This window comes from Lissotriton helveticus, chromosome 9, assembly GCF_964261635.1.
Source record: "Lissotriton helveticus chromosome 9, aLisHel1.1, whole genome shotgun sequence".
Taxonomy (NCBI): domain Eukaryota; kingdom Metazoa; phylum Chordata; class Amphibia; order Caudata; family Salamandridae; genus Lissotriton; species Lissotriton helveticus.
This window is the reverse complement of record NC_136070.1, coordinates 943,963,058-943,986,086: the sequence shown is the minus strand read 5'-3', so window position 1 is coordinate 943,986,086 and position 23,029 is coordinate 943,963,058. Positions and strand designations below refer to the sequence as shown.

Genomic DNA, 23,029 nt, shown 5'->3' with positions numbered 1-23,029 from the left:
AGTTAGGTGTGTCTGGACTAGGTAGAGTGGCGTCAATATTCACTTAATTCCATATCCGCCTTGGTCTGCCCTCGCACTATTCCGGCATCTCCTTCATTCTTTATTCTAGACGCTCCTGATTTTTGATTGATCTGGTATTGTTAGGAACAGGTGTGTTTAAATACCCAAGCAATCATGTCAGCATAAGACAGGTGTTTGGAGTTATTTGTCTCCAAAAGACAGAGACCGTGGGACCATGTAAGAGTGGCAGAAGTGAGGTGGAGTGAGGCTTAGTATAGCAATTGAGCATCTTAACCCTGGTGCAAGGGGCGTTGCCTGGAGCTTTGTTACATGAACTACACAACACTCAAGAATGAATCGACAGAAGTAAAGGTGATTCTTTTTATTGAGTTTTGCCAACTATATACATTCATTTCAGAAGACCATGTAAAATTCACATTTATAAAATTCCTCAAGTATTCTACCAACAGTGCCCAGTAAAAGTTGAGAAGCCTACAAGACAGAAAAGGCTTTCTTCACAATTAGTGTGGTCAGTCACTTTGCATGCTGCTCCCACCACCGTGGCTCCATGAGACAACAATATTAGCTCTTAAGTGCAGAGCCTTTAATTTGGAACTCTCACCTTAGAAGCTCAGGAACATTTCCATCATCAAAACTTCCTGAGGTTTAGAATAATCACTTTAATGTTATATCTTGTTCTAAACCGTGTTTCACATTCAACAAAGTAGTAAATTATGAATTGCATCTATTTTAACCAGCTGCCTTAAGGTGGCAGTATTTTACTCGTGTTTCACCTTAACATAGCTGCCCAATGCAATCAAAGCACAATATTTAGAATCAATATTCCAATGAGATGCAGTCCAACACCTGAACCTAACTCCCAAAGATAGCTCTTCTAGTGCACAATGGTCTTTTTGTGGGGGCGAGCTCAGAGTTTGGAGTATACAACATCCCGAGGGGTCTTCTTCTCCATTGCAGCCATGGCAGACTTCATGAGATCTTCTGTCTGCAGCATACTCATGTTCCAAGTAGCCTAAGGAGAACAAAGATAAGATGTCATGGGGATGCACTGAAAAGATCATTCTAAAGACTTTCAGCAGCATTAACGCACCAAACTATCCATACACGATGAAACGTGCACTACTTGTTCTTATGACTATAGAACGATAAAGAGACAATGCCACCTCATTAAAATCATAAGACTCAGAGCATCCCATCCACCAAACTCTAAAGAAGGCCCTGTCAAAAAGTGACGGATATCCGGTCTGCCATAACGTATCTGATATCCCATCCGCCGTACGTACCATAGGCTTTAATGCACAAATACTATAGACTAGACATCCACCACGTTTGCGATGAAGTATCCCGTCCACCAAACTCTAAATAGGTCCCTTGTGATTTAGAAAAACAATGTCCTATCAAGAACTTAACATACATTCTGGTGGGTCAAGGACTCATTTTCCAATATTCCCACAGTTGAATGGGGGGATTAAACAGCCTTCCTGACACATGGGTTAACTATGTGTCCCACGGAAACTTGAAAAACGATGGAACTAAACGAGGCCATACCTCCACTCTTCTCCAGGCTCTATAGTTCTTTATCCCTTGGACTGAGCTTCACTGGGGATCTAATTCCCTACTGGCAGTACCAAATTAAACCTACTACCTGCAGCTCTTATTTCATTGTTACTGATGCTGGAGAACATCATCTAACCCGGTCTCCTTAGATGGCAGCTCACCAATGCTCTCAAATCCCCAAATATTACAGTCACTTTCTCATTGTGCTTGGAAAGTGAATGCCAGAATAAGCCTTTCCTTCAGGAGGAGGTGGGGGTCTCTGGTGAATCACAATATCCTAATCCACAAACCCCATGCTGTGGGCTCTTCTTGTGCAGGGCAGTGCATTTTATCGTCCACTGCTGTTTTAAAGGAGAAACAGTGTTGGGCAATTAACAGTGACATGAGAGAGAATCTGCACTTGAAAGGAGATCTCTGCCCTGTTGCCGACTTGACTGATGCCCTGAGCGCTTCCAAGTAAAGAAGCGGAAACCCCAACGGGTCTTCGATTATATTTGCACTTATATAGTGCTTACTACCATGGCATGTAGAATGAATTAACTGACAGAGCTCACCAAAACAGACAATGTCGTACTAAGGGCAATTCAATGCAACTTTAAAAACAATCCTCTGTGGTAACCAAATTGCTTTCTGCTACAGGCTGCTACCTAGGCCTGAATTACTACAGTCTGCTAACTATGCCTCAATTACTACAGGCTGCTAACTAAGTCTGAATTACTACAGGCTGCTAACTGAGCCTGAATTGCTACAGGCTGCTAACTATGCCTGAATTACTACAGGCTGCTAACTATGCCTGAATTGCTACAGGATGCTAACTAAGCCTGAATTGCTACGCACAAAAACGTGCCTACCTCTACGTTCAGTCGACCCTCTCTAAAACAGAGACAAATCCTAGGTTTATTTCATTTTGTCGGGTCAAGTGGTGAAAAACGGGATGTTGAGTCACACTAGTAGAATGGAGCATGTGCACCACAGCAAGGACCCACATCTGCTGCACGTTTCCCCTGTGCCTTGCAGAAGGCTGCTGGGTGCTCACCTCCTCTGACAGTCAATCGCCCAGAAGGTGCATGCGTGCCTCCTGCCCTGCAAGGTTGATGGCCGAACATCTAATAGACTGAAGAGGCAGATCTGTATGGCGCTGTGATAGCCAGCTCCTAGAACTGCACCCACCAAAGCTTTCTGCTGCAGTAGCATGCTGTCGCAGACCGGCGCTTGTGGGGGCGTACCTCTTAGTCTTCCTTACTATCTCTGCGAGTGGCAGTTTGAGGTTGGAAAATCTTGAGCTCAAGGGAGATGAAAGGTGCCCCGCTTCAAATCTGATACATATATTCATTTCAAAGGCTCAATATAAAAGAAGACTGGCTGTGACCCACTTTTGAAAGTCAGCAGGTGCCTACCCTTCATTCCACTATTCTATGCCAAATTCAAATCGGTAAGTATAGTCCTGTAGGTTAACACACCTATTGCTGAGACACAGTTCAGGTGAATCCCTCCTTTTCAATGTCCACATGAAGAGTGGATTTGAAAGCTTTAGCTTGGTTCCCAGAGAAGAGTTCAGATTTTACATGTTTTTCTTTGCCTTTGATTTTCTACCAGGCCCATTCTTTCCTTTAAATGTGCTACAGAGCTTTTTGATTTCTATTGCATTGCCCACAACCCATCACTTGGGCCTTAGCACTGTTCATCCTGCCTTCTGCCCATGTAGTCACCCTCTCCACATGCCACTGCATCAACCTCTACTGCTTTCAGTCATCCTCTCTTTTCATTTTTCTCCGTATGCTGATTACCACCCCTTACATTTCACCTTTGTACCCGTTTTTATTCACCATTGTCTCCTTGCCTCTATCTCTTTTCTCTGATCTATCTACATTCCCATGCTGCAAACATTAACCAAAAGGAAGCAATGACTTACAAGAATTTGTTCATAACAAAGTGTACTCAGGGGTCATAAGCATTTCAAAGCACTACCTGTCATCAAACTATTGCAGTGCTAAGTACCAATCAAAGGCAGTGGCGTACCACAGGCCCCCGCAGGGGGACCCGAGCTCCAGGGCCCCCTTAGCACTGTACTCTAGCATGAGAGCTCCCCATTAAATCCAGAGCGGGGGCCCCTCAATGTACCTTCCCGGGAGCCCCATCATGTTTCGTTACGCACGCCACAGATCGAAGGGTCAGGACTGCTCGAAAAGCTAATTTTAGTGCCAGTGGCGTAACAAAACTTGAGGCTCCTCCCCCCTGCAAAGCACGTGGAAGGAGGCACCCACACTCTAGACCCAGTTAGGAGCTCTCAGGCCAGGGGCCAGCCACCCGTGAACGGTGCCAAAAGGGGCCCCTGGAGCTCGGGTGCAGTTCGGGGTCTCCGAGGGCTATTTTTACGCCACTGTTTAGTGCTTGTTTTTATTAAGGGTAGGAACCCAAAACTATTGCGGTTGCTCCTCTGGAGATAGGGTTGAACACCAACAAGACATAAATGACCAGAACTTGGCCGAATAAAGTTTTTATTGACTTGACTTGACTTGAGATCCAGCGCAGACCGAAATTATTTCCCACACACACACATTGAGACTCTGCCACAAACAGACCCCATCATATTGTAGAGATAGGCTCCTTCACAATTACAGCTAAGTCCCTGCATACATAGTGCGGAACCTCTGCCCAGATGGAATAGATTCCACGTGCCAACAGAGTTGTATTCATTCATAGACTGACAGAGGTGATGCAGTTCACAAACAGAGTTGGGCATTCCTACTATGTAATAGCTGAACGTCTATGGGCACTAAGATATAGGGCACCAGCTCACATTCTGTGAATGTACAACAGGCCTCTCAACCAAGTTAGTCTCTGCTAGTGAGGAGAAGCTGAGAGGGAGGATGGCATTGAGAGAAGGAATTGAGCGAAATATTCAAGAGAGAGACAGATGAGAAAGTAGTGAAGGAGAAGAGAGAGTAAGTTTATCTGAGACTATAGAGATAACAAGCATTTGCAATGCAATAGGTCTCGCATTTGCTCGATTTTGAGCTATTGGCATTGTAAATGACAATGCCATTTATTTATGTGTAAAAACCTGCAATAATAAAAGGCATTTCAGTTTACAATACCAACAGCTCAAAATCCCGCAAATGTAAGTCCTATTGCATTGCAAATGCTTGTATCAGTTACGTTATGAGACAGGTTCACAGAACAACAAGTCCTCCCTGCTTCAGTTGGTAAATTGGCATATCTTTATTACCTGGAGGCCAAGGGAAACCTATAGTGTGCAACCAATATTTATTGACAACACAGCAATCAAACTACCTAGAATAGGTCAAGCAAGAAAAAAAAGTTTTCAAATGTAACTAAATTAGAGTTCATACAAGAGTCTGGTCGCAAAGCTCATAATCTGAGTCGGCTAAGAGCAGAGTTATAAAAGGTAAATTTCATATAAATTGAAGCATGTTACATTATCCCTGCATGTAACTGAAAACGACTGCAACTGCTCAAGGGCCACAGCATGAAGTCGCACTGTCATCTGCTGGATTACGAGGAAAAACTTTGAGGTTTCAAATTCAAAACATAACATTTAAATCAATACAAAAACGCACGCTACCATCAACTATATTAAATAAGTGTCTACCTGGCATTAGCATGCCAGGCTGCAAGAAGAAATGGAAAGTAGCTGCGTTATATCAGAAGCATTTGTAATGCAATCGGTCTCACAATTGTGAAAGTTGGAACTGTTGACGTTGTAAATGATATTATTTTTTAACTTATATTTGTTTTGTTTGTAGGGGAATTAAGTGGTTTGAATTGCAATTGTTAGACGGCGTGGAATTGTGTGGGGTGGGATTGAGTGATGTATATTGAGTGTTATGTAGTAGAATTATGTGGTATGATGAATAGATAGGGGTGAGAGCTGTATATAATAGATAGAAAGTAAGACTGAGAGGTATAAGTAGTTTGTGTCTGACGTGGTGAATGAACTGTAGATAGAGTAGGTCGGCAAGCAGGCAGTTCCAGGTGACCAACCGCTCTGGCTTTTCCGCTAGAAACGAATAGCCTCAATCCATTCTTCCAAAATAACTGTAGTCTGCACTTCAGTGCATAATTTATTGTGCAAAATAAACCTTAAAACGAACCGTAATGGGGGCGTGGCCAAGATGGCGTCGGAGTAGGACGCTTCTGAGAGCCTCTCCGACGCCGACTCTACAAAGCGACGAATAGCGGGGTCCAGGCCGTTCCTTTCGGCGTTGCACGAGCAGCGGAGGTCACTGGCAGCTTGGGGGTGCCGTCCGGACCCATCGGAGAGCTGTGCGGAGGCCAGAGACGGAGTTTGGAGCGGGGACGAGCTGAGGCCTGCGAAGCACCGGCCTCTGGTACCCAGGGGGCCGGCCACGCCTGACGCGGCAACCGGCGTGCAGGAGGAGCACTCGCCGCTCGCTGCCGAGCCCCGCCCCCGAGACTTGCCGACCCGCCGGGGGTGAGCCTTGTCCCTGGAGTGGGGACCCGCTGTGTGAAGAGGCTGGCGGGGCGTGACTGGAGCCTCGGAGGGAGCTCGGGGGACGACGCACCGGGCCGGAGGTGGAGTCCCACGCCGGAGACCTTTGGGGCTGCGCGCCCACGTGGTGGAGCGGCTCCGACTCATGGAGGCCTGACAGTGCGGAGCTGAAGTAGGAGCGGCTGGCGTCGCTGCGGCCCCGACACGGGGTGCCGGCTGAGTCTCAAGTAATCTGAGGCGGACCAGAAACTGCCCTGTCTGGAGCGGGCGGAACAGCGCCCAGAGTGGCTGTGGACAGTGGCCTACTTGGGCCCGTTCTTTGGCCGCCATTGACCCGGGGGACTTCCTGTTGCCTGGCCAGTGGAGCCCCAATACCGGACTATCAACCCTTGGGAGCATCGCTCTGGGTTCCCCGAGGTGTTTCTGGGACATAACGCTCGAAGTGGATGACCTCGGCGCCATCTTTAGGGGACCTCTCGGTTTGACCGGAACCTATCTGGCTGCGCTGCTGGGAAGCCTCATGAGGTGCCACTGCATTTGACTGGTGTCTATCGCGAGGGTCCCCGTTGCGGCGGCTCCCCCCTACCCTGCAGACCACGCTTAATACCTGCTGCATTCCCGGAGTGGTGGTGGTTGCTGTCGGGGGTGGCTGCGCCTATGCACGGATAGCCTGAGAAGTGTGCTTCACTGCTTGCGGGCTTGGCCTGCCATCGTTGCAAAGACTCCAAGGTGCGGAAGGCCTACCACACTGCGGGCAGAGGGCTTAGCGGCTGCTTTTGGAGGGTGACGCGGCACTGCTGACGGGGAGTCCCGAACCCGGGGGGCGCTGTCCTGGGCTTCATACTCCCGCCTGCGACTACCTGCGACTTGGTAGTGGGAGTGCAACAACAACTCGCAATTATGTCCGGCGCGCAGCGCAAAGGGGGGAAGACGGTGAAGGCGGGGGCCCCCAAGTCATCACAGCAACCGGCGTCACCTGGAGCTAGCGGGTCCTCCAGACAGCCAGATGATGAGGCACCTGCAACTAAGGCCTTTATGAAGGAGCTTTTCGCGACTATTAAAGAGGACATCTCCGAACTCAGAACTCAGCTGGCATCGGACCTCCGGGAAGTGCGAAGGGATGTAGACGGAATTGGCGAAAGGGTAGCGACGCTGGAGGACCATGATCTTGGTCTGGCAAATGACGTGCACCAGCTTCAGCAAGACATCATACGGCTCACGGAGCAGAATTTGGATCTGCAAACCCACGCAGAGGATTTGGAGAACCGCTCCAGGAGGAATAACATTCGCATCAAGGCGGTGCCGTGGGATGGTGAATCGGGGGACCTGCGTGGCTATGTTCTGGCCTTGTTTCTCCAGATCCTGGAAGACGGGGAACTTCGGGACATCCAGATGGACAGAGTGCACCGAGTGGGGCTGCCTAGGAGGGGAGGGGGCCCGCCGCCGGATATTCTTGTCTGTGTGCACGACTTCCAGGTCAAGGAAAAGATTCTGAGGAAAGCTAGGACCATCACCTCCCTGCAGTTTAGGGGCCATCGCCCCCAGCTTTACCAGGATCTGGCAGCTACCACCTTGCAAAAACGAAGGGACTTCCGGCCGGTCACCGCCTTCCTTCGGGAGCGCGGGGTGTCCTACTCCTGGGGTCATCCCTTCCGGATTATCTTTCGATGGGAGAACAGACTGCGACAGATCAACTCCCTGCGGGAAGCGAGGGATCTCCTAGGCATCGAGGAGGAGGAACCGTCCCGAGAGGCTCGTGCCTCACCATTCCGGCGGAGGCGTCGTTCTTCTTCCTGGCACAGGGTGGGCCCGTCCCCTGAGCGACAGCGACCGGATCCGGCAACTAGAGAGCAGGAGAGAGGAGACGCAGTGGCATCGGTGGCCTCCGCCACCATGACGGAGTCCCAGACGAGCTCTGGTGCAGCATGACCCCGCCTTCATGGCATGGCGTCGGAGGGGCTCTTGGCCTGAGGTCCCTGGGGTACACTGGTACTTTTGGAGAAGACACCCCAGACCTTGGACCTGGGGGTCGCCGAGTCGACACCCCTGCCCCGTTACCAGTCCAGTAGGGACCTCCTGAGCCTTGACCTGTTGGAACTGAAGACTGCGAGGTTCAGGTTCAGTGCTCTGTATTGCATTTTGTTCTTTCTTCTTTCTTGTTTTTTTTGGGGGAGGGGGGGGGGGGGGGGGAAGGGGTGCGAGGGACCGGTGGTGGCAGCTCTGTATGGAATGTTTGGATTGCCGAGAATGGGGAGAGACGCGTGTTTTACTGCTTATTCCTGCTCTTCTGGTGTTGGGGATCCACTTTGGCCTCCGATTCACGGGAGAGGATGATCTGGGGGGTGACGGAAGGGTGTATGGGGAGATCAAACGTTTGCTGACAGTCTCACCTGTCCTTCCTATGTTGTTCTGCAGTTTGATGGGTATGCAGGTCCAGTACAGGGAGTGCGGCTGTTTGGTTGTGTACATGGCGTGGAGTGATTACTTTCCCTAATGCCTGTCAGCATGGGAACTTGGAATGTAAAGGGTCTTAACTCCCCGCAGAAGCGGCAGAAACTATGGAAGTACATTGTAGATCACCACCTGGACGTGGTTGCCCTTCAGGAGACCCACCTGGCTAGGCGAGATGAGTTGAGGCTTCGTCATAGGCAGTTCCCTCTTATTTACAGGGCGTCTGCGTCCACGAAGCATAGAGGGGTGGCCCTACTTTTTCGGGCTTCCCTGCATTTTCAGCCCAAGGGGATGTCTGCGGACAAGGAAGGCCGGTGGCTCCTGGTGAAGGGGCTGTTGCATGGTCGTCTGTGTACTTTTGCTGTGATGTATGCTCCTAATGCGGGTCAGAATGCCTTCTTACAGGGACTACTGGACAGGGTGGGGAACTTCGTGGAGGGTCACCTGTTCTTGTTGGGGGATTTCAATATGGTGTGGAACAAGGGATTGGATAGCTCTGGAGGCCACAGAGCGGACGCGGGAGTCTTCTCAGACGAAACTCTGCGTCAACTAGGGGACATGGGATTGATTGATAGTTGGCGTTTTCGTCACGCTCAGACTAGGGATTACACCTTCTTTTCCAATGTTCACCACTCATACTCCCGCATTGACTACATCTTGACTAGCCAGGCTCTTCAGGGGGACATACAGTTGGCTGACATCTTTCCACTCTCGCTCTCGGACCATAGCCTTGTGGTACTGAGTTTACATTGGGCCGCCGGGGGAGATGGTTGGAGGAAGTGGTATTTCCCGGCCGCATTGGTGCGAGATGAGGTGTCTTGTAAAGCTCTACGCGCAGCTATTGGCGAATTTTTTCTCCTCAATCCGCCTACGGACACATCAGTATATACCACTTGGGACGCGTGCAAGGCTTCTTTGAGAGGCACGTGCCTCGCTCTCAACGCGAACCTGAACAGACTGCGACGGGAAGAGAGAGAGGCTCTTGAATCCGAGCTGGCCTCCCTAGAACAGGCTCACAAGGCGAACCCCTCTAGGGTGACTTTACGCCCCCTGACGGCGGTGCGTGGGAAGCTGAGGGCCCATTATAATAACAGGGCGGAGTTTACTATCTTACGTCTCCGACGCACCTCCTACTCCCAGGGCAATAAAATCGGGCGCCATCTTGCCCGGCAGCTTCGGGATAAGCGCGAGAAGGATTATATCGGAGGTATTCGCGACCATGCGGGCTTCGTCCAGCATAGAGATGCGGACAAGGCTACTATATTCGGGCGCTTCTATGCTGCGCTTTACTCGAGTGACTCGCTTGATCCGGGGGCCCAATCCAGATTCCTGGAGGGCCTGCCCCTCCCGAAAGTCTCTGGGGTCTGGAACGAGCAGTTGTCCTCCCCCGTCACTCGAGAGGAGGTCTTGGATGCCATTAAGGCCCTGAAGCTGCATAAGGCCCCTGGGCCTGACGGTTACACGGCCCTCTTTTATAAAACATTCGCCTCTGACATTTGCGACTACTTAGTCTCCCTTTTCAACGCAATGGCGAGTGATGGTAAGACCACGGATTCTATGGCCGAAGCTTTAATCACGGTTATCCCCAAGCCTGGGAAGGATCCTACCTCTTGTGCCTCTTACCGCCCGATAGCACTTCTTAACCTGGACGCCAAGCTGTACTCCTCCATTCTGGCGGGTAGATTGCAGGATCTGATGCCTGCCTTGATCCATCCTGATCAATCGGGGTTTATTAAGGGTAGGCAGACTCACGATAACCTGCGTCACGTCGTCCATCTCATTGAAAAGGCGGACAGATTTCGTATTCCGGCGGTGCTGGTTGGGCTCGACGCGGAGAAAGCTTTCGACCGCGTTGACTGGGGCTTTCTGCACCAGACGTTGGTAGCCTTCGGATTCTCGGCTGCTTTCATTAGGATGATCGAGGCCAACTATAGTGGCCCTACCTCTCGGGTGATAATCAACGGCCACAGATCGGCGAGTTTTCGCCATTCCCGGGGGACGCGCCAGGGATGTCCCCTGTCACCCCTGCTTTTTGCTCTTAGTATAGAGCCGTTAGCTTTGGCGGTACGGGAGGACGAGCAGATTCTGGGTCTTCCCTTTACAGGTGAGCAGCATAAGATCTCGCTTTTTGCTGACGATGTCCTGCTGTCCATCCAGGACCCAGCGCTATCATTGCCCCATGTCCACTCGGTGCTCTCTACCTACGAGGAGGTGGCGGGCTTCAAAGTTAATTTTGGTAAATCTTACATCCTAAATTTAACCCTGTCACCGGGGGAGGTGCAGCGGATCCAGCTGCTTACTCCGCTCGCTTGGGCGTCGACGTCCTTGCTATATCTGGGCGTACGGTTGACCGCCACAGTGGGTGCTTTGTTCCAAGCCAACTTCCCCTCGATGTTAACTTCCATTAAATCTGAACTGGAGCGTTGGAAGCCTAAATTCATCTCGTGGCTGGGCAGGATACACGCCCTCAAAATGGTGCTCCTTCCTAAATTGTTGTACTTGTTTCAGGCCTTACCTATCCCGATAGGATCAGACTACTTCCGCCGCTTGAAGACCGTCATGTTGCGATATGTCTGGCAAGGTGGCCGAGCGCGGCTTCCGTTTTCGGTTCTGCGCCGTCCGAGGCTGGAGGGGGGAGTTGGCTATCCGGACATGCATTTGTACTATAAGGCCGCCCAACTGAGGGTCATCGTGGAGTGGTCTCAGCAGATGTCGGAGAAGCATTGGCTCCATATGGATCGGAGTGTGGCGGGACGCTCCATCTGGAGTCTGGCCTGGTTACCCAAGGCACATAGACCCAGGAATGCTTACATCAGCACTCCCACGAGCACGGTGTTAAAAGTCTGGGACACGGTATGCAGCGACGATCGCTGGACCACATTCCCATCCCCGTTTACCCCGATTCACTATAACCCGGCCTTTCCCCCGGCCTTGATGGAAGGCCCCTTTGAGGCCTGGAAGGACGGCGGCTGTAGAGCCCTTACCCATTTGTTTCATGGCACCGAACCCCTTACCTTCCACAACTGTATGAGGGATTATGGCGTTCCCCCGACAGAACGCTTCAGACACCTTCAGCTCCTGCATTGGGCGACGTCACCGGCGGTAGTGGACGCTGCTACTAGACCCCTATCGAAATTCGAATCTTTCCTTCTCCGCACATCTACCATGAAGGGAGCAATCTCGTTCCTGTACAAATTGCTGTTAGACTCTACTGTGGCGCCGCGGCCGCGATATCAAGGTCATTGGGAATCCACCCTGGGGAGGGACATCTCTACTAGTGAGTGGCAGGGCTTATGGAGGGACGTGACGGCGCATAACCACTCTACTGACCTCAGGGAGGCACATATGAAACTCATCTTTGATTGGTACCTGTATCCCTCTAAATTGCACCGCATATTTCCCACTACTTCAGATAGGTGTTGGCGGGGCTGTGGGATGTTGGGAAACTTTAGCCATATATGGTGGGAATGCCCTACCATTCGGCCATTCTGGACTGAGATCTTGTCCCACATTAAAGACATTTTGGGTTACCCGATCCCGGACTCCATGGCTTTTGTGTTATTAGGGCTTAGAGACCCGCTGCTTGAGCACCAGACTAGAGCGGATAAGCGTATTATGTGGTTATGCCTGGGGGCGGCTAAGATGACACTGGCAGCCGCTTGGAAATCCCCGTCTGCTCCCGCTATTTCCTTGTGGCATGCCCGACTGTGGCGTCTGTTGAGCATGGAACGTCTCTCTGATATCTTTCGGGGGAATTTCAAGAATTTTATGTACAACTGGGGCCCGCTTGTGAGGTTTTTGTCCCGAGGCTTGCCCTCGGCAGTATGTCCATCAGCAGTGCGGTCCCTCCATCTCTTCCAGATTTAAATTCCTGAAGACCTGATTTGCTTGCGTGCTTGTTGGCTGCCACCACTGGGGGGGGAGGGAGATGTTGGGGAGGGACGAGGGGGGGGGGTTAGTTGGGGTTATTGCCTTCTGTTTCTTCTTCTATTGCGATTGGCTCTGCCTGAGGAGGACCTCTAGACTCTGGATGATATCTGGGCTGTCCTCTCTGTCTGAGGATGCGATGTCCACTGTTGACAATCTGTCCTACACGAGAACTGAGCTGAGCAGACATTTCCTTGTTGCCTTATCGGATTATTGCTGGCTTCTTGTGGACTTTGGAGCCCTGTAGCCCTTTTTCTTCAATGATTCAGTCCCTATCTTTGCTCCCCCTGTGTGGGGCTTTATGGCGTTATGTCGCCTATCTTCCTCTCTTTCTTTCCTGCTCCCCTTTTCCTGTTTCCCTTCCCCTTCTATTCTTCTGATGTTTAAAATAAATAAAAATTTTACCAAAAAAAAACGAACCGTAACAAATATTGCTAAATCCTGGGAGTAGTCTGTTCAACTAAATTGTATGTCTGGAATTTGCGCGCTCCATGCGTGACCCCCTGACCACTAGTTTTCAAAAGTAAAGCCAGTTTTATAAGCAGTAGACAAACCAGCCCAGGGGCTACAACGAAGAAACGAACAAGTGTAAAAGCTTTAGAATACCCACTATGTTACCACATAAAAACACGGAACACTCTTTAACTTTCACAAGTCCTGCCTTTTATTGATTATAATGAGGTCAGCCCGACCTCACCACTATGTTAACATCACATAGGCAACATCGTGGCACACCCCTCTTCGCATGGGCATATCTTTTCCCCAAGACAACACATCACAACACAGTTTCGAACATAAACCCAGTTCTCAAGAAAAATTTCCCTGTTTTAAATTGGGGTGTGAACAGGACAATCTCTGCTTTTGATTAATGCTGCATACGCGTTACATTAAGGCCGCAGCCACACTGTAGGGAGGAAGGGAGAAATGAAATGAACTCTTTCCCCAAGAGCAGTGTTACAAAAGAGAGCCCTAGGCACCGAAACAACAAAACAAGAGGTCAGTTAAGTGCAAACAAGTTCTTTTCAGTGCAGTGTTGTAATGGAAGAATTAATATCAAAGTTTCCACGTGAAATAAATTCACGATTTGACTTCAAGCTGTGTGATACTTGTTGCATGTTTCCCTGGCAAACATGTTCAGGGCTCGACTCGTGCATGGGCCCTAAGAGCCAGGGCTCGTCCTGATAATCTGTTAGATCGCCCACTTCTACCCCCTATGCATCTCACTGACCCTGCCGTGCACATACACTGCACATGCAACCCCTCTGCATAGCCGGGCCACGCCCTGTGCGCAGGCACTCAAGTTCTCGAACCTTCCAGCTCTTCATAGCACCCCTTACCCCCCCTCCCCGCCCTTAAATTGCGCACAGACTGGACATTCAGCTCTGTGCAAACCGAGAGGTAAGGGAACCTTCAGGCAGAGCATAACCAGGTGTGTGCGCGGAAGGGCAGGGGTGATACTAGCTGGGGAGAGGTGATATAAATCGGGGAGAGCCGGGGGAGGGGGGGAGGGCGGGGGTCACACAAGTAGTTTCCTGACAATGGAGCACATCAAAGAACCGAAACTGCAACAACCTAAAGGACTTATGTAAAGCGCTCTGACACCTTCGGGTAAAGTTCGCACTATATAAAATCGCATTAAAAGACTGACGCCAGAGCCAAATGAATTAATTAACTGACACTGGAACAAAGTAAACACGACGAGAAAACTGACACTAAAATAAAAATTAATGAAACCATACTGAAAGGCAAATTAACGCCCCGATACTGGAAAGAAAATCAATCGACAAATTCTGCGACGATTCGAAGCACCGATTATGTAAAAACGAAGTTTCAAATGTGGAAGCAAAACAACAGGTGCATGCAGTGCAACCGAGAGCAAACTGGCCCAATTAATGGTTGACTAATATACGATGTAAATGTATACATCAAGCAAGGTTTACACAAAGAGCTGACACTGCGGGCGCAACTGCCGGAACTGTCACTAAAGGAGTAAAGTAAAAAGCCTGTGCTTTAGGCAATAAATAAATTACTACCGCGGTTCAAAGACGGTGACTGAGAATTCAAAAATAATACAGACAATCGACACTCTATATTAAGACCATGTAAAGACGACACCTGATACTAATACCGAAAAAGAACCAGCACCGCCTCTCTTCTACCTCCTCCACCGCCGAGGAATGGGCAGTAATGAAGGCGTGGTGGTGGCGCCAGTAATATGCCTGCTCAATTATCACAGCATGCCAAGAGGCGCCCCACACTGCTGGAGCACTCAACTGTGCATTAATTATAGTTGAGTGCTCCAGCAGCCTGAGGCGCCTGTTGACATGCTGGGATAAGTGGGTCTCATGCTGGGATAATTGGTCTTGCGGCGCCTGAGGAAGTGAAGTCTCATGCTGGGATAATTGGTCTGGCGGCGCTTGGGACGCCTGAAGTGCAACAAACGTGCACAAGCTGCTCCACTTTCAAGCGCGTTCACAGACCTGGGTCGGCTCGTGCCCAGGTCTGTATCTGCTCGCTCACTGCTCTGACTCCCTTGGCAGGGAGCAAGGCAGCTATAAGTCTCGTTGGCGGCAGGGCTTCGCCCTGCAACGCCAGCGAGACCTAAAAAAGGAAAGAGAGGAGAAAGAAATAAGAGGAGAGTTTGATTAATATGGGAAGAATAGAGAGTAAGAGGAAGGGTTTGAACACGCAGCACAATAATTATGCTAAGGCAAACTTTACAGCACATTTTACACATTATTTGTGCTCCATTTTTTACCAGAAGTATGGCTTTCAGCATGACAGTGAGTGGATGGTGCCCACACTAATCTCCAAAGAAACGTGCTGGTCACCAGTACTTTTTTATGAATTGAGCACTGGGTGGGAGTAAAAGTGCTGCACACACTGACATACAGCCACTTGGTAGCTGTTTTACAATTGTAGAAGGTGGTCTAGTCAATTTTAAAAATCGAGATTTACGTGGAACATCAAACCTACACCCTCACTAGAATCCTATACAAAACAAGTATTGTCAGTTCATTTGTTTTGACTTTGTAAAACAACATTGGCTACTGCACTAGTACATACAATAGGTTCTAGGCATGAACTTATACAGCACTGAAGATGACATTAAAAAAATGAAACATACGTAGCACATTCTCTAGAAGCATTATTCCCACCATTTGAGGTAGAAACAATAGGTTTAGTGAAATTTGCCATTGTTGTAAATTATGTGGTCAGTAAATCCATAATTATGTTGCAAACTCCGCAGTCACATAATTGCATACATTTGATGACCTCACCATTGCTCATTGTTTTATGAAAAATGTATTTGTGACAAGAGAACAAAACTTTCGTTTTCAGTCCCTGAGCCTTTGGCCTCATGGTTTATATCATCAGAAAACCCTCATTGGTAAGATTGGACCATATTACAGTTATCTTTATTGCATCCCCTCTTGCTCTCTAAATATATAAATCACTTTAACCCACTGTGATAGGCAAATAGACAAACTTGAACTAGCTAGGCGTGAGGAATACGGCCTAAGGGCTGTGGTAAAATATTAATAGAATAGGAATGTTTACAAGGATTGACTGTTTGGAGATGCGGCAAACCCAGGATTCCCCTTTCGTTTCTCCCCATTTCTCCCCCCACCCTTCCTCCCCTTAATTTTTTCTCCTAATTTCCTGTGAATATTGGTTGCGCAAAGTTGATAAGTTATGAATATGTTTGATATAATTCCCATACAGTGCCATGGTTGGAGTCCCAATGACTCATATGAATACGTTACATATATTTTCGTAATTTAGATGTGAGATTGCTGTGCAGTGCCGTCCCGATAGCTGAATCCACATCTTTGTGGGATGTATGCTGTGATCCTACAAGTGTTTAGTTTTATTGCTAATTAAGGTGTAAACACCCTTGTGATTTAGTATGACCGGATACTGTAATGTGAATATATCTATAAAATCTGAAACAAATCAAGCAAAAAAAATTAAGGAACAAGGATTGAAGAAGACCAACATATTAAGCCTTTTCAACTATTATCTGAACTCAAACTTTTTTTCAATGTTTTATTACATCAGCTAAGGAAGGAGTGGTCTATTTACTAAGTTGTCAATCTGGGGACACATGTTTGAATCCAGCATGGCAGTTAAATGACAAATGTGCAGTTCTGGGCAAATCACTTAATTTCAATTTGTCTAAAATACTAGTGTAAATGTGTGTGAAAAATAGATTTAAATCTCCACTTGATGTATATAATCTTGCACTGTCTTACATTGCCTCCTATAATGAACAACCCTCTGTTGCTCCCTAGCTAGGTCTGTGCTATACAAGTATCAATACATGCATGTTTTTACACTATGACCAGCTATCCCACGTATGCTCTGTGCATACACCTTCCCTTTGGGCTCTTAGTGAACAACCCCCCTCCCCCTTCATTTTATGATAGCCAGGTAGCAGGGGCGGTTTCTCCATTAGAGCTCCGGGGGCTGCGCCCCTCTTAAATTCCTACATATTTCCATACAAATATATTACATAGATCAATTTATTTAGAGATATGATTGTATCTCTAAATAAATCAATGTATTTAAGTCTGGGCTGTCTGTTTCAGGCTCATTCTGAAGCAGAAGACGGTAGTCAGGCAGTAAATCAACTTTCTACAATGTGACACAGGACGCACGGCTTTCTGTTGAAAAGCCCTTCATTGCCATTGTGGTCTGTGGTGGTATGCACTGTGTAGGCCTGTAACGCAATCAGTGTCACAGTTTCGGCCATCCGAGACTTCATCCCTACGTGTTTGAGACAACCGTCATTCACAGGCAAAAGATCCCACCCTTTCATTAGAAGTGTGAGTGGATGAGAGCACGTCTGATTTGGTGCCTTGTTCTTGGTAATGATAGGTGTTTGAATGCTAAGTTCTGGTGTTATGTATATTGTGCTTAGTTCCCTAGGCCATGCTAACCTCCCCCACTGTGACACCCCAGGCTCTGGCTGAACGTCACTGGCCCGGATAGAACTGGAGCTGCAGCATTTGTTCTCTAGTGAAATGGATCCAAAATACAAGCACGCCAGCCAAGGTTCTTGTTCCCTTGTGAAGTTGATCCAAATATCCGAGTTCACGCCAGCCAAGGTTCTTGTTCCCTTGTGAAGTTGATCCAAATATCCGAGTTCACGCCAGCCAAGGTTCTTGTTCCCTTGTGAAGTTGATCCAAATAGCCGAGTTAACGGCAAAGTGAAAACTATGTGCTTATAGTGGACAGTTCTCTGATGTATGATGGTTTCAAACAAGTTAGATAAGAAATCCTCATGGCTTTCATTACTTGTTCATGACCAACATTTCAAATATGATTGTACTATGTTGGTCCTACTAAGATCCAGTGGGGTCGATTTGGGAGTCTCAGCCAGAGAGCTTCTAAAGTGATCCTAAACCACTAAATCTCAATCAAGGATGAAGAGGTACATGGAATAATAGTGGGAATTTGGGCCAATACAGAAGAAACATTTTGATGCTGGTGGCTCTCTAACTCTTCACCCACTTTTGAAGAGAGGAGACTAATGTGGTGAAATGGCTTAGTGCAATATTAAAATTACTTTAGTATTGGAGAGCGTAATAAATCAAATAAACAATAAGGATTGTTTATTACACTGTTTGTGGATTTTGGGACATTTTTAGTCCAGATTTGCTACCAAATCACCAACATTTGTACCATGCTCAAGCTGGAAACCTGGTAGAAGCAAGGTATAAGCTTAGTGTCATGCCTTTCACCACCAGTGTTGTACTACACCAATGGTAGTGCTGGCCTCAACCTCACCCCTACGTTTCAGCACATCTCGGAATTCCAGGCTGAAAGAAACCTTGGCCTCTCATTTACAGAACAGACTCCAGTGTCCCAACAGTAGAGAAGAGCCTGGCAAGAGCTGACAAATGCACCCAATCCCTTCCTTGCAGAAATGGCTGCAAGGCTTGGGAACAAAATGCAGCATAAGAGAGCAGAAATCGGCATCCTGCACAAGCAGTAGGTGTACGTGCTCTGAGCTCATGTATACTTGTGTACCGTGGAGGACCATTTCCACGCCTATAGGACTTTTCCACATTAATGTGTCCACCTGCCCAGCGTCCTTGTGTAATTATCCCATGCCAGTCCTTTTCTCCCTATTACTACTGTGTCCCTATTGCCAGTGCCCTCGTGTCAGCGTGCTCAGGTCACACCCCTGGTCCTATCATCTGTGCCCCTCTATCACTGTAACTGCATATTATCCCCATGTCAGTGGAAGAGCCTCAAATTCTGTGCTAAGGTCCCAATGTGCTTGTGTGCCTGTCACTTAAGCAGTCAGTGTACCAGAGTATGACATTAAACGTGGCCCTGTCTTCATGCCCCTAAGCTAATCCAGATGCCAAAAACATGAATTGATTTGCAAATGAATCTTAAAAACTTTAAGGCAGTGCATTCAGCGATATAGTTCCTGTCTTATTTCACATGCGTTATTTAATCTTGCATTTCAAAGAGATAGCCATTTATAATGGTTTTTTTAATTTATTTTTTTTATTTATTTTAGTTCCACACTTCCAGGACATGGTAGACATTTGGCATTACATACTTTCCTTATATGGTTTTTACACAGTAATCATACATTATTTAATCCACCTATCACACTGGGTCATATCACGAAACTTCCCCATCCAAAAATAGCCCTGAAAACACACAACTGTAGGTCTTTTTAACATTAATTAAACAATTGTATAGCTGGCATAGTACATTACTACAGTTATTAGTCCATGTACATCAATCTTTGTATTGCAAGAAGAAAATAAATCATCATTAATTATTCAAATAAGTCAAAAATTGTTCCCAGATCATAAGACCCAATTTGCGTTTTCTTGCCCCCTTCAATGAATATAAACTAAATTCTAAACTTGCAATTCTATATAACTTAGCCCTCCACACCTCCAATCTTGGAGGTTCCTGGCAAAGCCAGTCACCAGCTATACATAAACGAGCTACAGTCATTGCTACAAACAAGAAGTATCTGAACTTGTATAAACTGCCCCTCTTGGAAACCTCTTGACCCATCCCTAACAACATCAATGCAATGGTTATCCGAACAGGTGTCTCTAATACATCTGATAAGAAACTTTCCATAGCTTGTATGAAGGGAAGCAATTTGTCGCAAGTATAAAAAATATGATCTATATCCGCCTCGGGTGAAGCACATCGAAAACATTTGCCATCCTACTGAATACCCCATTTTTTCATTCGTGCCGGTGTATAATATAACCTAAAAACAGTTTTATAGTATTGTACTTGCAAATTTGCCGACATAAGTGCTTCCCTTGCTCTTCCAATTGCTTCCTCTATTGCTATATCTATTTCATTCTCCCCAAGAATTTCCACCCAGTATAGCATATGTTTTTCCAGGTCGTCCTTCTTTCTTGAATTTAGGATTTTATATAATCCACCAATTCTACTATGAGCCTTTAGAGCATCCATCAAAGGGTTCGATATTAATTTAATATGCTTTTTAACTAAATAATCCCTAATTTGCATAAACTTGAAGAACTGTGTTTGTGGTATACCATAGACCTGTGTCAGTGAAGAAAACTGCTTAAGATTACCAATTTGATCATACAGACCCCCAAGCGTCTCAATCCCTTTGACCTGCCAGGTCCTCACCACACTGTCTTGGCAAATAGCCGGGAGCAGTTTTTTCGCATTTATTGGGGTATAGTACGTTATGTTTCCTAGACCAATTAATTTGCGTACTTTCTTCCAAACTTTACTAGCTGCGGCTACCGTCTTAAACTTCGTTTTTTTGTAATAGCTTCATTCTATCTCCCTAAACAGACTCCGATTTGCTGTTATTCCCAGGGTCAAGTGATATATCGAAATATTTAGACTCGATGTTATTGCATTGCTTCCCTCTTTACCTCCCATCAGTAAAATATACATCTTTTGCAAAAAGCAAACATAATAATACAATAGAAAGTCAGGGACCGATAGTCCCCCTCTATCTTTTGGTAGCGTCATAAGCCGCATAGCTCTCCGTGGTTTACCAGGAGTCCATATAAATCTAGCACACAAAGCTTGTAGTTGTTGAATTTGGGCCGGCAATATCTCTAGTGGTATAGATCTAAAAAGGTATAGAACCCTTGGTAGTATATTCATTTTCAGTATGTTAGTTCTCCCAATTAAGGTAAAATGTAGTCTCCCCCACTTCTCTAAAGATTCCGCTATATTTCTATACAGCGAAACCCAGTTAGCTGACACTACCTCCTCCATAGCTGCCCTTATCTTCACCCCCAAGTAGGTTGCTTCCACAACTACTCTGGGATCATCAACCTTCACTACTAGAGAACACACCAACTGTGTCTTTGCTGCATTTAACTTGTAGCCAGACAGTTGACCAAAAGTCTTAGCTAAACGTTCAATTTCTACCACTCCAAGAGCCGGGTCTTCTGTAGTCACTGCAATATCATCTGCAAAGGCAAACACTGTATGAGGGATACCGTGGACAAAAAAAGGTTTAATCGCCTCACTACTATTTAACATACCAATAAAAGGATTTATATACAGCGCAAATAAAAGAGACGAGCAGGGACATCCCTGCCTTGTTCCTCTAGTTATCTGCACTGCATCAGAAGTCATACCCATTGCCGCAATCCTAGCATTCGGTGCCACATAAAGCGTTTGTAATGCTGTCATAAACTTATTTTGAAACCCCATGTTCTCCATCAGCATCCATAAATATTTCCATTCTACACGATCAAATGCTTTTTCAGCATCGAGTACGATCAGCCCTAGGCGGCGTTTCTCTACCTCTGCTATATCAAACAAAGTAATAACTTTATTGATATGTGCTACTGTTCCTCTCCCTGGAATAAATCCATGTTGATCATCAAATACTAATGAGGTAATAACTTTTGATATCCGATTTGCTAGGATTTTAGAATAAATCTTTCCATCACAATTTAAAAGTGATATAGGGCGATAAGAACCCGGAAGATCTATCTCCTTTCCCTTCTTACTAAAAACAACAATAATGGCTTCGTCCCACGATTTCGGTGGTACTCCTTCTTGGGCAGCCCTAAATGTAACTAACATCAAATCTTTAAGTTCCTCAAAAAAAAACTTATATATCTCCCCTGGTAATTGATCGGGCCCTGCTGCTTTACCCATTGCCAATGTTTTTACAGCCAAAGCTACCTCCTCCTTTGATAGCGGGGCCTCCAGTAAATCACCCATTAATGGGTCTAGTTTAACAATTGTTCCTAAGGGAGTCAAATCTAGTTCCTCCACATTAGTTTGTTCTGTTTTATACAACTCTGAGTAAAAGTCGTGAAAAATTGCCAATATATTTTGAGGCCCCATTTTTAGAGTCCCTGTTTTATCTTTCATAGTAGATATATTCCGACTAGCCTCCTTCATACGTAATTTCAATGCCAAGGGTCGTCCAATGGCTTCACCATACTCATGGCAGATCTTGCGATGCGCCAAGTATTTCCTGGCATTTTCATTATCCCATATACCCAGTATTTTTACCCTTTGTTTTACCACCTCTGCCTCTAATACTTTCACATCTCCCTGGGTAGCTATCCCTCTCGTTAAATCCTCCTCTGCCAATTGTAGTCCCTTATATAGCTTCTCCATCTCTGTTTTTAACTTTCTTTGCCGAGCAAGCCCAAAGCTTAAAACCTCTCCCCTAAAACAGGCTTTAAATGTGTCCCAAACAATATTGACTGGAGCCGAATTTATATTAATTTTAAGAAATTCTCCTATCCACTTCTTCATATAAACTATAAATTCTTCATTATAACATAATTTTCGATCAAAAGTGAATTTCCTTGGTACAACCGGAGCCCCCCACCCTCGAACTGATAGAACAATAGGTGTATGATCGGATGAAATGTTGGGATACATATACATCTTTACCTCAGATAGATGGGGTACTTCCACAAAGAAATAGTCCAATCTAACCTTTTTTTGGTGGGGATAGGAATAATAAGTAAAACCAGGGTCCGCTGGAAACAGGGCACTCCAAACATCCACCAATCCATAATCCTTTAACAAGTTAAGGAGAGCCCTGCATACCTGCGGCTTCCTACCTTTATAAATCTTCATTCCCCCATCAATTTCATATTTTGTTAAACTAATGTACATATCCCCACAAATAATCAGGGGTGTGGCCCATGTTGCCAGCTCTTCATGTACTCGATCCAACACCCCAGAATCATCAGTATTGGAGCCCTAAATATTGCATATTGTGAAATTACCATGTTGTCCCACACACTCAACCATCGCCCACCTTCCATTTGTATCTGCTGCTTTCCGGCGTATCACAACCAAATCTTTTTTAGCTAAGATAGCTACCCCCCGCGTCATACCGGATTGCTGTGATGAAACTAAAATAATAAATCCCAATTCAGCTAATACTTGATGTTTATTCCATGGAAGATGGGTTTCTTGTAAGCAAACCACATCTACGGCAACATGGCGCAGCTCGGCCGCTACTCTTCTTCTTTTATTAAAATTATTCAACCCAGAGACATTTAGCGAGCATATTCGAAGATCTCCATTCATAGACATACCACTCAGCTAGTATTTCCATTGACTATGCCCATT

At 46.6% G+C, this 23,029-nt stretch overlaps 1 protein-coding gene across 4 annotated transcripts in view; it reads right to left on the bottom strand.

The window, feature by feature from the left end:
* Nucleotides 1-367: 367 nt before the first annotated feature.
* Nucleotides 368-23,029, bottom strand: part of ECH1 (enoyl-CoA hydratase 1) — a 190,964-nt gene continuing 168,302 nt past the window's right edge. For all 4 annotated transcript variants that reach the window (XM_078661190.1, XM_078661192.1, XM_078661191.1 and 1 more), the window contains exon 10: nt 368-1,033. In XM_078661190.1, the coding sequence (XP_078517316.1) occupies nt 929-1,033 (105 nt within the window). In that variant the 3' untranslated portion in view covers nt 368-928. The remainder of the gene's footprint in view (nt 1,034-23,029) is intronic.